General features: G+C 37.3%; 1 protein-coding gene across 6 annotated transcripts in view; it reads right to left on the reverse strand.

Moving 5' to 3' along the window:
• The window catches only part of myt1lb (myelin transcription factor 1-like, b), a 107,139-nt gene that overhangs the window by 72,556 nt on the left and 19,341 nt on the right, over nucleotides 1-15,242 (reverse strand). For all 6 annotated transcript variants that reach the window (XM_083543909.1, XM_083543913.1, XM_083543912.1 and 3 more), the window contains 3 exons: nucleotides 2,939-3,065; nucleotides 1,626-1,671; nucleotides 1,462-1,495 (listed from right to left, as the gene is read on the reverse strand). In XM_083543909.1, coding sequence (XP_083400035.1) covers nucleotides 1,462-1,495; nucleotides 1,626-1,671 — 80 coding nt within the window. In that variant the 5' untranslated portion in view covers nucleotides 2,939-3,065. The remainder of the gene's footprint in view (nucleotides 1-1,461; nucleotides 1,496-1,625; nucleotides 1,672-2,938; nucleotides 3,066-15,242) is intronic.

Genomic DNA, 15,242 nt, shown 5'->3' on the forward strand with positions numbered 1-15,242 from the left:
TCTCTCTCTATCTCTCTCTCTCTCTCTCTCTCTCTCTCTCTCTCTCTTTCTCAATCTCTCTTAATCACTCACATAAGCACTAGACAATAATACGCATCTGTGAGTTCCTGGATGCAGAATAGGGTAAATAATGCTTTCCTCCAAATGTGATGGGACGCCCAGTTATTTTGCATGTAAAGCAGTTAAAAAAATGGTGAGGTTCACATTAGGTATCACAGAGGAACCACATACTACCCCCAAACATCTGGATTGGTATATGACATGTGACAAGGGAGAATTTATTTATCTTTAGTAACCACTTGGTTTTTGGTCAAAGTCTTGGTAGATCTGGTGCTTATCTGATGTATGACGATAGGCTTACTGGGATGCCAGTCCATTAGAGGGAGTGCACACACTCTACACGTGCCAGAAAACCAGAAAACTCTGCACAAACCCATACAGAAATTAGGGAAACATGTGCATTTATACAAACAATAGTCCAAGCACAGGATCTCTAGAGTCCATTACCATTCTGCAGATACTGTACTGTTCACTAGCATCCAGTGCAACCATAAATAGGAACTCATAAAATCGTGCATATAATGCATTGCAAAAATAAAGTATGTACTGTATGTACAGTGTGGGGCCCCTGGTGGTCTAGTGGTAAGGATGCGGCGCTCTCACCGCTGCGGCCCGGGTTCGATCCCCGGTCAGGGAACCAACCCCAGCCACTCTCAGTGCCGGTCCCAACCCCGGATAAATGGGGAGGGTTGCGTTAGGAAGGGCATCCAGCTTAAAAACTTGTGCCAAATCAAACATGCGGATGATCCGCTGTGGCGACCCCTAATGGGAGAAGCCGAAAGAAAGTTTTACTGTGTGTGTGTGTATATATGTATGTTAGTGGGCAGTACAGAGGCATTTTGGTCAAAATAACGACTGGAGATTTCCAGGAGCTGATATATTCTATTCCTTCACCCTTGCGATCTTCCCTTGCATTTAGGGCAGGTCAAACTTATTTGCTTTATGCCTGCTTGTTCTGCCAGTGCTGTTTCATGTTTCAAACTCAGTGGGTGCCAAGTCTTGTAAAAGTGTATTTTACTTAAATTACCAAGTAAACCTTCGTCAAAGACTTCATTAATCTTGCATTCACAAATAAAATTATTGAAATGCTATTGCAACAAGCAATGATATAACACTTAAACTACTGTTGCCTTTCCTAGAGCCACAAGACCATTTCAGCGGTCACTCGTGATGGTTACTCACATGAATTGATAATTGTATCTTCCCCGAATATGTTTTTTTTTTCTAGATTCTCTTAGCTGATAAAAGAAAGTTGAATCCAGGCTAAAAGCGGCAGCCCGAAGCAGCAGCCTTCTCACTATCCCTGTGCAGCATTAGTCCATGAAAATAGGCTTAATTATCACTAAATGTAGGATTGTAGGTTTGCGTACTGTATATGCTTGGCCTTCATAGATTTCTGACCTGAACAGCTCTTGTATTGCTGGTTCCAAGGGCACTAGAAGATAGAACAGGAAAAGAAACAAGGATAAGAAAGATTAGAGATGGTTTCTCCCCCAACATAAATGGTGCAAAATGTATTTTCACAGCGGTGAGATGCTGTTTAGAGAAGGAGGTGCTGCACATACCTTTCGAGCGTGTGCGATGGCGCTTGTCTGCTACATCCACCTCCATCTGGTGAGATGTGATCACCATGTTAGTGCCAGATATAGCTACATCCTTCTAGTAGATATTTAATCAACACACATGGCTGAGTAAATACAGGGTATTAAGGACTGGACAGGAAAAGTAGTACTAATGGTTATTGGGGGCTCTTTTTTATTACTTATTCCTGACAATTGTGGACTCGTCTTAATGCGTGCAAAGTCATTAAATAAAAAAAAGAAAAAAAGAAAAATATAGCATTTACATGGTTAACTAATACACATAGCTAAACTCAAACGGTTAGTGACAGACAATCACCCAAAATGTGCCTCAATTCGTTTTTGAATGTCACAATTAATTTAAATTGAAGTTATTTCCACGAACATTTTCAAATTGGGAAATGAAAATGAGTTCGTCTTATTAAAAACGACAAAAGGATTCTGTAGACAAGGAAGTGCCAGTTTTCCTTAACTACTGAATCCTTTTGTCGTTTTCAATCTGGCAAATCCAGACTATTTTCTAATCTATGGATGGTAAAATTTGTATACAGTACGTGAATAAGGACTGTCTGGTAAAGTACAGTATGTATTACAGAAGAGTGTCTATGTCCTTTCTGAGTTCTCAGATGCTACATTTGTTAGGTCAAATGGTCCACTATGATTACTGTTATAGAGAAATAATGGAAGGATGTCGAGGCATTATGTGTCATGATAGAAATCCAGGAGTTTAATCTAATCACAATGTCAGAGGAATCTCTGAATCAGCACCAACTGTCATGTCATATAAGCTAATTTTATTGATTGTAGAACACTATTGCAAACAGAAAGAAAAAATTGTTGTGCAATCATAACATAAGTCACTCATGCCTTTTAAATTGCATTACATCATTGATTAAATGAACTACTTTTGTACTGTACATATTATATATATATGGACTGGAACATGGATTTGAATGAAATAGCTTAATTGTTAGCATAATTATAATGATTATAATGAATTTGATAGCATTTACATGAACAAAAACGTTCATAATTAATGTAGTAGGGATGGTAACTATGCAAATGATGGGGGAGGGGTCACTGCTACTTAACCTTGCATTTTTCAGAACTAATTATAATAACGAGGTCCATTTGAAATTCCCAGAGGAAAACTACAAGAGGATTTCGTAAGTGACTTTCCTGTCCATTGTCGTCCTTTGCATTATAGTGCTATACCTGTGTTTTACAAACAACTCCAGCTGATGATGTAGGAGCAAATAAATAAATAAATAAATAAATACTAAAAAAAATAATCTTACCTGATATGAATGCAGGTTTGATTACTCTTTGGTCCAGACCTTCAGTTGATCCTTAGCCTGTGGTGTTAAACTCCAGATAAGAACCCCCCCCATCAAGAGTTCACCACTCCTCCTCCAGTTTCATTTTCTGAAATGCACAAAAATATACATGCAATTAAATATTCACATCTGCATGAAAATCGCATTTACTCTGTGAAGCATGCCATGGCGGGCTTCCATTTCTGCCTCTCTCTCCCATGACACACACACACACACACACACACACACACACACACACACACACACACACACACGCTTACACAAGTATACACAAACACACTCCCCTCATCATCAGCCATAAAAAGTGCAGGCTAAAATCACAGAAGCTTCCACGGATCATTAGCTAAATTTGTTCTCCCTTCCTGTAGAATATGATAGATTTGGCTAATTGCTCCTTTTGCCAGCTCTGTTTCAAAGTTTCATAAGCAATGATTGAGAGGGAGGAAATGCTACGTATTTCACATTCAACATACATTAATGCTACACGATTTTTGGTAACACTTCCTCCCATACCCATTTTAATAAATCCCTATGATGATGCTTATCATGTGTTTTAATTTGGCCCTGATTTCTCATTATCATTTTTTTAAATGATAAATGCTAACAATGCTTAATAATTCTCTAATAATGTGCTATAAATATCTGTTATAGCATATAATCTTGCTGTAATGCAAGTGCTGTGCTGCCTAAACTTTTGCTGTGATTGATGAGAAATAATCAGTAAAGAATGAAAAATGTGTAAAAAGTATATCTGAAAATATTCTATACTGTACAATCTTTAAAAGTCGATGCAGTACTCTTTGTAGTTGTGTTCAAAGCCTACATGCACATAAACACTTTATTTGAGCCAATATTTATATTTCGAAACTGCGACATTCTGAAATTATGTACGACATTTTGAAATGTTTAAAATATCCTTATTTTGAACATCCTTATTGGGTATCCTTATTGTCAGCACCACATGTTAAAAGTATACTCCATTTCAATTGGTAGATTAATGTATTTACGTTGTCTATTAGGTATGTGTGATTACCACAAACAAGAATTCCAACATGTTTCTCCTTCCTGATAAAAACAATTGAAAAACTGATTAGCCTACGTATAATAGAGGTCTAAGAACAACTGTTGAATTGAATCCAATTTGTGTTCATACGAAAAGCAGTTTGTATAGACGGCTTTAGCAAACCCTTTGTGTGTTTTTATTAAACATGCAATCACATGCACTTGTTAAGGATAATCACAGATTACATACAAAATGCCCTTGACCACTTTTGTCATTTGTAAAAATGTGTAATCAGTTGAGTCAGGTTCTACCTTATATCATGAACCAGCTTTATTTAGTTTTCAGAAGACATTTATTGTTCAGTTGTGATGCCTTTTCATCTATTTTCAAAAAAATTAATGTATTTTAAGCTTTTCTTTTCAATGGAATTTAGCAATTGGCATATAGTTTGAAATGAGTTTGGAGTAAAGATGTTTCAATTCATAGAAACTTGTTTAAATTCTTGTCTGTAGTAAACACATGCAGTGGAAAGCTGACATCTGGGAAAAAAAACAGGATTGTTCTTTTAACAGAGAGTATATAGCCTCTAAAAAACAATTTGACCATTATTAGCCTAATTTGCCTCAAAAAAAAAAAAAAAAAATCATATATATATATATATATATATATATATATATATATATATATATATATATATATATATGTGTGTGTGTGTGTGTGTGTGTGTGTGTGTGTGTGTGTGTGTGTGTGTGTTTGGATGTGTGTGTGTATATTAGCATCTATTACATGTTTTAGGCGAGCAAATTGCATGGATGATGCACAATCTTAACCGGGGTTGAAAGTGTACCTTTTATTCAACAAGAATTGTTGAATAAAGAGAAGAAAAGTGCGTTCAGGCATGCGTCAGTCTCCCGTATTCGCAGATGCTAATTAAAAGTAGCCGAGTGCGTGGAGAGAGGGGGAGATGAAGATGAGGTGTTAATGATGCTGCAGTAGAGTGTGGAGAGAGAAAAAAAATTAATGCCCTTTCAGAAACGTGACACCGTGCTTATAATCAGAGTAATACAATTTCCTCAGTCTGATACAAACTTAACCACAAATACACACATGTGCACATACAGCACACACATGCAAGCATGTTTTCAACAATAGTCAGCAATCAGTTTTCTCTCAATCCCACCAGACTACACTGAATGCTTGCTTTTGTGTGTGTGTGTGTGTGTGTGTGTGTGTGTGTGTGTGTGTGTGTGTGTGTGTGTGTGTGTGTGTGTGTGTGTACGCTATGAGAGAGATAAATGATGCATTTCACCACTTGCTGAATTCTCTCACTAGGATTTCACCCTCTTTTAGCTCCATTGTTGCTCGCTCCTCTGATGCTCTCGCTCCCTCTCTCTTTTTCGCTCTCTCTCTCTCTTTTGCTCTCGCTCTCTTTCACGCGTGTGCATTCTGTCACACTCTTTGTTGTCGGGATGAGAAAATGCTAAGCACAGCCTCGCCGAAAACACAGCAGCCACCTAACTAGACACAACACCAGCGCTTGCGTGGAATGCCACTTTGCCTTTCTTCCAGAGGCGAAACAATTGGACTGTGAGAACGTGAAGCCGGCTGTCAGGCACTCTGATTGTGGTCTGCTCGGGGAGGGGCTTGCGGGGCTGCTGAAAGAGTGCAATAGAAAAAGCACCATGCTGTCTCGTCCTATATAGGCTGTGTGCCTGATTGTCTGTGCTTTAGTATGCAGCTCTCGAAGCAGACATTAATTCTGCTTAGTGAGTGGGCTGCTCGCTTCAGCGCCAAGGCCAGGCAGAGAACTCGGAAACAAGAGAGAGAGAGAGAGAGAGAGAGAGCGAGAGAGAGAGAGAGAGAGAGAGAGAGAGAGAGAGAGAGAGAGAGAGAGAGAGAGTTCTCTCTAGCACACGTATGGGGTCATGCATTAAACATCAGCATGCCTCCCTGTGGTACCCATGCAGCACACTATGCCACATCCACAGCACACAGAATCTTGCCTGTATTGAACTAACCATGATATTCCAATTTTAGCCTTGAAATTAAATTTTTTTGATGTATTGTGGTTGAGCAGCACATTTACTGACATCATCTACGTTCCAAAACATATCGCTTGCCTAAATACGCAATGTATAATACACTTTGTTGCCCTAATTCTCTTTTTTTTGCTACATCCCAGCATGTCTCAGCATGGTTCAAACCTGACCTATTTATTGTTTTATTATTTTTTAGAACATGCACAATGATGAAGGGCTTTTTCCGTTACCTTCAGCTATCATTCTTTCTTACTCATCCGCATCTCCTTTCACAAATCCCCCTTTCGCTCCACTGTCTGCCGCAGCTGAGGTGATCATCGGCCTGTCTTGCCACAAGGCCGCGATGTCATTACTTATTTATGTAATCTGAGAGCCAGTGTTAGCATCTGAGAAGAAGCTTTGACTGGACCAGAGGGTCTACTCACATCTACGTCCTACCCCTTATGGCTGAGTTCTCTTAGCACCTCCAGTGAACTCAACCCTCACCCACCCACCCATCCACCCTCTCTCCTCTCGAGCTGCGAGATTGCTCGAGGGGTCTGAGATAGGAAATTGATCTGACTGCAGCAGGGTCATACCTCTCCCAAATCATTACCATGGTTCTGCAGAACACATCGTCTGGAAAACACTGATACCCCTACCAGGGTTCTGAGGATAAGGCTGATGTAATGTCAGGGAACCAACAAACCTCGAAAAAAACAACCATATTTACAATGGGTCAATTATTTACAGCACCAGTTGAGAATGTTGTTCTGAGTCAATAGCTACTGGCTGTGTTTCAGTTTCAGTTGCTACTAAATCTGCCATTGTTTCTTCATTTTAATATTAATATTAATATTAATTAATATTAATATTTTAATATCCCTTATTTTGTCATCAGTACTGTTTGTGTATCTGGCTATTTATAATCAATTCAGTAGATGACAGGTACTTATTTCTTGGTTTATTTTTAATCCTGGCTCCTACTCCTTCTTGTTATTGGTCCGTTACCTGATTGTTTTCTCCTGTTCTGTGTTTATTTCTGGTTAGATTGTCTATACACACCTTGTGTCAGGTTGTGAAGTCTTACAATGCATTATAGTCATTAAATCCAAGCATGATTTTTATGTGTCTCAGATATTTTCAAGTTTTATATTATTTTTCTTGTTTTAAATTGCAACAAAGATAGACAACTTTTAGAACAAAGATAAGCAACTGTTGTTCACGTTTTATATATGTTTTGCTATTAACTACTGACTTTGCTGCAATTGGCAGTAAAACAGTTATCTTATTTTAGTAAACCACTGTTTCGAGTACATTGCTCTCATTCCTCTTGCGGATGTATGCCATGTGCTAATGTTTGATTTGGTTCATAATTTGGTTCGATCTCAACCTTGCCCTGTCATTTGTTTAGTACTTGATTGTGTTTACCTGCCCTCTGTTTAGAGAATTCCACCACTCTCGGTGCTCAAAACAAACATGGAACTACAAATCACTTTTTAATACCTTTGCCTAAAGTTATGGCTCTGTCTTACTGTGATTGCTTAGGCGGTTGTAGTGCGCCTGTGCATGTGCGGCTCACTGAGTCTGGGTGCTTGGCCCTCTTAATATGCTGCTTGCAGCTTTAATGATTCTTGTCTTTGTGCCAAGTAAATCATATACCAGTTTTACACTCTTGCATTCTGTTTCTGACGACACATTACAGATATTTAAAATAGAACAAACTTGAATAAAATCAACAAACACAGACTATATTGTGTGATGGGCAAACTTTCCAAAATCTAATAGCCAATAGCCACAATTATTACTATCATTTACCAATAAGGTCCTCCTACAACTTGGACAATAAAAGCCTGTATACCTGGTCTCCAAATCTGAGTCTGGTGCAGACCCCTTCAACCCTTTCAACCCCTTTAACCTCCAAATAAACATACAGTTGTGTGTCTTCTGGGAGCCAGAGAGACTTTACGTGGAACCGCCATCTGCCCACAGCGCAATTACCTCACACTCTAGTAATCACCCGCACAATGCAAGGACGGCGGGGAAATTCAGGTGAGAAATGCCAGGCAGCAATCAGGCACTGCAATGGGAGAGCGAGGCCATTTTCTTTGATTTGCCTTCAAATGCAGGCGTCAGGCCCTTAATTATGAGCCAAGTGACGGGCCGTGCTGCTGAAAGCCTTATTATTCCACCGAGCTGCGCTCAAATCAGTTTTGTATCGATGATCCTCAGAGAACAAGGAAAGTGATGGCTTGAGTCTCTAAAAAATAAAGCAGAGAGCAAAGTAAAGCTGAGAGAGGAAGTGGGGGGGGCAAGGTGGCTTGACAAAGGGAGAATGAGCTAGAAAGGCAGTGTCCGACAGAAGGGAGCAGTGAGAATGATTTATGGCTAGCACTGTACACACTAGAGATCCATCATGTTCTCTTACCAAATTCTATATGAAAACCATAACCATGGAGAGTAATGCTTCTTCAACTGACAAAGGCATTTACACCAGAAATACACGAGTAGAAAACTAATTTGGAATGTACCATCAGTTTCCCAATATACAATATGTAATTTATATTTGCTAAAAAAAGTGCCAAACAGTAGTAGTTAACAAACCAGTGCAAAACTATGGTCTGAAAGATTCATGGTTTTTTTTCCTCAAAAGTCGAATTTTGGAACAATGTTACGCTAAAGGTGAAAGAAACATTTCAATATTTCACACCCAATTCCTTTTAGAAACAAACAGAAAGAAGCTGGCTTTCTTAAAAAATACATACAATCTAAAATACATACAATGAAAAAAAACAAAAAAAACAGCCATGCGATTTAGATTATCCAGCTTGTCTTTTAGCTAGCTAGCTAAAATTATCCACATTATCCTCATTAGCATCCGCTGTGTAGTACAGCTAACAACATAGAATGCTGAAGGATCAGAGCAGAGGAACCCATCAACAAGAGCTCCTGTTTTCACTGCCCAGCTAATATTATTATCTAGAATATTATTACCAATAATATTAGCATTAATATTAATATTAACTTCATGTTGTGCAGCCCAACAAACAGTAAAAGATCACAGCTACAATGCTCAGAGTGGTAAGGGATCAAAGGTGAAGCAGACTAAGGCAGCCAGTTAACATGTATTACTCTACAATGAACTGAAGCGTAAACACTTTGCAATGCTGACTATCTACAACAAAACATTATATATAAACACTTCCCACAGTTTATTGCATTTATCACCAAATAAACTATAACAACTATAAGTGGTTAAGGAATCGAAGGTTGTGAGTTTAAATCCCAACCACACCAAGGGACTATTTAAAGTATGGCAGGAAGACAAAGAGGAGGTTTAGAAGAGAACATCTATTTTATACATATCTCTTATTGATAAATGTGATGAGAGGAAGCTAACATTAAATGTTATACAAATCCTAATATTAAACTATAATTTTTTCATTTTTTTTTATTACTGATTAATCTAATCATTAGGAAATTGTTGCTGTGATAAAAGAAAAATAAAACACTTGGCCTGTTTTTATAGTGACTAATTTCTACTATTAGCATTCTGTTGTAAACTATTTTCCTTATAGTGAGACTTGGATATCTTTCAGCAGTAGTCTTTCTTGCAGACGAGCCTACACGTCAGAGCGTACTGCTTCGGCACTTCAGTCATCAAGTCCAACTTTAAGAACTAAGCATTGTGGTTTTATACACATTTAGAGGGTGGGCAATCCAAACAAAGAACAAAGCACTCAGGTGATAAGTAAAAACAAAACATGCAAGGGAAGTTGCTGTCCCGGCTCACATAACTATCTCTCTTTCAGACTTTTTCATTATCACAGAAATACTGAAAGTTTCACACAGCTTTGTCATTCTCTCAGATCATTGGTTAAATCATGATCAAATGGTCACCAACACTGCATGGGGACGGAGACAAGGTGATACCTTTCCCCTTAGTTTAATACAAAGGAGCATTAAGAGCTTGCAAACCTCCATCAAGAGCTTTGATTTTACATCATCATGTAATTTATGCTGTTACTTCATTAGTCTCCTAAAGATGTATATCATGTATATATAAATATATAGAGTTCACAATACAGAAGAATAAAATAAAACAACTATTTATAAATTATGTTCCTACAATACCTTACATATTCCCTGCTTATAGGTTATCAGGGTAATTCCAATGCTACCAGTGTCTAGGTAGAATAATCACTCAGTTGTCCTGTTTGACTCATGAACACCCTGCACCATGGAAGAACTTCTCCCTGACTGTATGCGCTCAATGAAGCTAGCTCGATAGACCACTGCTGTTGTTCAAAATTCACCATTTGTAGTCAGGTTGGGGATTTTTTGTCTGTTTCTTGGCAACCATAAATCATAATCTCTGGATAAACATACATAACAAGCGAAACGTGTCATCCTTGGAAACCCATATGCCGCAAGCTATAAACAGTGCAGTCAGCTGGGAGCCACGTTCACTTGGGAGTCTCGCAAAGCAGGACAGAGCTCTGCATTTTTACACAGATCTGGCGTCTCCTCTGTTCGCAAATGTCAGTGTTATGAATAGAAGTGTTCAGCTTTGCTTGAGAGAAGTACTTTCATGGCCAAGTTTCAGATTCTTCAGTAAAGAAGCATACCACACATCAAAATGTTTTTAAATAATTTCATATATATAATCAATACTTTTTCATATATATATATATATATATATATATATATATATATATATATATATATATATATATATATTTCATATATATATTTCATATATATATATATATATATATATATATATACACACACACACACACACACACACACACACACACACACACACACACACACACACATACACACACACACACACACACACACACACACACACACACACACACACACACACACACACACACACACACACACGCATACACAATGCTATGAATATAATAAACAGTGTCTCCATGTCTCAGCATGTTGATCTGCATGTATGTGTTAGGATGAATGCATGGTTTGTTATAGCATGGGTCAGTGTGTGCTGGCTACTGTGAGGTGTCTGTGCATGTGGTCAATGTGTGTGTGTGTGTGTATGTGTGTGTGTGTGTGTGTGTGTGTGTGTGTCAGTGTGTGTCGGTGTGTTTGTCGGTATATAACCACGTCCTGCTGGTAATGGCCCTGTGATGAGCTCTATTGTTCTGTGTGTGCTTGGCTGGGTCAGGCTGTAGGGAGCCAGATTGCTGCTGCTTCTGCAGCTCCAGCAAGATGCCTCACAGAATATCAATGACCCTGTGTGCAGACATGGCATCTAGTGCCCACCAAAGCCTGCAGGCTGTCTGGCCCCACTGAGCAGGGCACAGATACACAAGGCACACAACAAGCAGACACAAAACATTGTTTATACAGCTTGTAAACCTTGGCTTGGCATTGATTGCAAAGTGTCATTTACCATGCACCAAATGAGTGCACTTTAATCACAAAGTAGATTTCAAATCAAATCAAATTTTATTTGTCTATAGTAACATTTTGTAGTAAGCAAACAGATGATTATATAAATATTTGCTTGAATATTTAAAATGTATAGTATTGTAGTACTATGTTTACAGAGTGAAAACTACCTGTAAAGTGTCCTTAAATGTGGAAAAAAACAATACTGAACATACTTTCTGCTACATGCATCATTACTTTTTGATTTTTTTCATGGAATTTACATTCAGTACACTGGTTTCAAGTATCGTCGAAGGATGATTTAAATGTGTCAAAATAACTGTATTAAATAAACCTTCAAATATTCAGCCAAAATGAAATGCATTAAATCAATCAGACCCTGTAAATAATTTGAACAATGCACTCCTGGGCAAAATTAACTAGAAATAAATAAAAGCACTCCTGAAGAACTTCTGTGTCCCCATTCTGATTCAGTGAACTGTTTGAAAACAAGCTAGAAACAGAAGTGTACTACTCTTACTTATTAAAATGTCTGATGATGTCTGTTTGACAGCTGTTTGTCTGCAAGTTTATCCAAAGAGCTAAACATTTTAACAGAACCAAAGGGAAAACCTGTCCCACTCTAAGTTTATCTATTTGGTTCATTCTTGTTAATATCTTTTCCAATTGTTCTTAAGACCGCTAAGTTTTAAATGTTGGTATTTTTGGCTTGTCAGTGCAAATATTTTATATCCTGTCAACTGTGTCAGCAATGTCATGCACAAAACACAAAGAAGAATGGAATAGATTGTGTTGATCTATGCTAATTGCATATTGGAAAGAAAACGTTTTTAAAAAGAAAGCAAGAAAGCAACATACTGTACTGTGTTAAGATATTCAACTTTGTATGGCTTATGTGACATTAATTACAATATCTCCTACAAGTTATAGATTACTGATGATCCCCCCCAATCTTATGTTTTAAAAACTGACACTAATTTTTTATGCATGTAAATGTAAAAAAAAAGCGCACTCATTTTACCACAATGACTCTGACACACTGACAACCCAGTAGAGAGGGAAAAAAGCAGTCATTATGAAAGGTCAGTGTGAATTAATGAGTAAAACTGTTTTGTTCTCACATAGCAGAGGTAAAAGCATTAGGGACTACCGGGTGCGAGCAGATACATTTGTCCAACCTAAGAGAAAAAGAAGGGCTATCTGGATGAGGTGACTGCTTTTTTTAATGCTCTGTGAATGTATGGCATGTGGAAAGGTTTTTAAAAACAGATGACGTTTATCTGTTTCATCTGCTCGAAACAGAAACATTAAGCAATTGTTTACTGGTTTAAGAAAGAAAGCAAGTATTAAAAATTGAAAATGATAGTGTAGATATATTGTACAAGCAGTTTGCATTTTATTAAAAAATTTAAGAAGAACTACGCAAGGAGACACTTTGGTGGAGATTTTAGTCATATGATATTTCAGGCTCAATGTATATCCTGTAATGGCTCTTATTGTGTAGAAAATATATACTATATGGAGAACATTTTATCGACATCCCGTTCCACATTTAGTCCCTATTTGCTGTTATAATAACCTCCACACCTTTAGGAAAATGTTCCACTGCATTTTGGAGTGTGCTTGTGGAGATTTGTGCTCATATAGTCTCAAGGGTATTTCAATTTACCACAAAGGTGTTCTTTATGTTTGAGGTCAGATCTTTATTGCAGACCACTCAAGATCTTCCTCTCCAACCAATGCAAACCATATCTTCATGGAGCTAGCTTTGTGCACAGGAGCATTGTCATGCTGGAACAGGTTTGGGTCTCCTAGTTCAAGTGAAGAGAAAATTTAGTGCTACCACATCCAAAGACCTGAACAATTGTCTGCCTCCAACCTTGTGGTAAGAGTTTGAGTAAGAACTATAATTTACAGCTAACTCTATTTATATGCTAAATGTATACAAATGTATTTACACATGTATGTGAGTCTTCAACACTAAACATATGAACAAATACTTATTTCATGCATTCTGAGTTTACACTGTTAAAGAGTTGGTGTCTCATGCTAAACATGGCTAAAGTTTCAAAACAACAATTTGGAGTATTTCTGTGCAAATGACATTCCTCCTAGGTTCATATAAGCTTTGGAAGGTTTTTTTTCCCAAGTATGGGAATTCCTTGCATGTGCAGTTCTCCCAAAACACACTAACCAGAGAGAGAGAGAGAGAGAGAGAGAGAGAGAGAGAGAGAGAGAGAGAGAGAGAGAGAGAGAGAGAGAGAGAGAGAGAGAGAGAGAGAGAGAGAGAGAGAGAGAGAGAGAGAGAGAGTACGAGCACACCGTCAACTTGCCTTAATTTGCTTACAGAATCGTCGGCTGCACAGGACTTGCTCGAGAAGAATATCTCCAAAGAAGTGTGTTTTGTTAATGAGGAATGGAGAACCTTGTTTATTACTTACCATATAGACACGTCCTGCTGTAGTCGTTGTTGCTGCAGTGTTACAGTTTTAGATTTGGGATGTGATTCTGGATCAGATATAAACAGCTGGATATGATTGTTAGCCATATATTATTTAAGACTATTTTCTATTTATGTTTTATTTATAGTGATGTCACATCTTGCAGATGATCGTTATTCATAAGCTGCACGTGCTCGCAACTCTTTACCTCTGCCTCCAGGAACTCCATAGAAGCGTAAAGCTTTCTTTTTTAAATATGATCAAACTAAACACTATTTAGAGATATGAAGGATGCAGTACTATCCTATAGGTACTCAAGATTAACATGAGATTGGCCAAAACTGTTTGTTATATTCCCTTTAAACATCAGAAGAAATTAATAGAAAATAATACTGCAAAAATCATATTACTACAATGAGTGAACTCACACTGGGTACATTTTAGTGCTGATGTGAAGTGTACATTATAAAGTGTCCAAACTAAGAGGCTTTTAATAATGGACCTGTCCAAGACTTTAGATCAGAACGTCTTTGTGCATCTTACATGCAAATGCCTGTTACACAGTTATTTCAAAACAAAACAAAAAAGTCTCTTTATCCTGGTTCACAATAACATCAAACTCTGACACAATAATTATAGTCCTGATTTAGTTTTTAATTGTGGTTATTAATTGTGAATAATACGTCATTGTTTATCCTACTATTGCAATTTACAGTACAGGTGCTGGATAATTATTGATGATATTGATAATGATTCATTTAACTGAAAGTCAAGCATATTTCAGGTTGATTGTACAAACAGGATTGGGTTTGATCATTTACAAATTGAAGATAAAAATATGAAATGATATTCCTAGTGCATTAAACACACAAAAAAAAGAAAATGTAAAAGAGACCTGGTATCCTGACATCTATTTATCACAGTCTTCTATATCATACGTCCAATGAGATGTTTGTTTTAGTTTGTTCTATTTTTGCTTTTGTGAGGATGTTTTTTTTATTTATTTATTTTGGTCTGCTTTATTTTGCATTTTTTGGTTTGCAGTGTTTGGTTTCACTTTGTTTTTTATTTGTTTTACTATACTTTCTTATTGTTTGATTTTGTTTTTTCGTTCTGTTTTCCTTTTTCATGTTTTCATTTGTTTCAGTTTGCTTTGGTAAAAAAAAAATTTTTGTTTTGTTTTGTTTTGCTTTTTGTATCAAGAATGATTTAATTAGTCAAATGATTGCCTTCACAGATTACTACTAATACAGATTCATCAGTTAATGTGAAATAAACAATTGTACATTCATTAAAATTTCCATCTCTTGCTGCATACATTGCATATTATTTATTTTTTCAGTTTTGTGCAGTAGCACATCTACCCCTGG

This window comes from Silurus aristotelis, assembly GCF_946808225.1.
Source record: "Silurus aristotelis genome assembly, chromosome: 6".
Lineage (NCBI taxonomy): Eukaryota > Metazoa > Chordata > Actinopteri > Siluriformes > Siluridae > Silurus > Silurus aristotelis.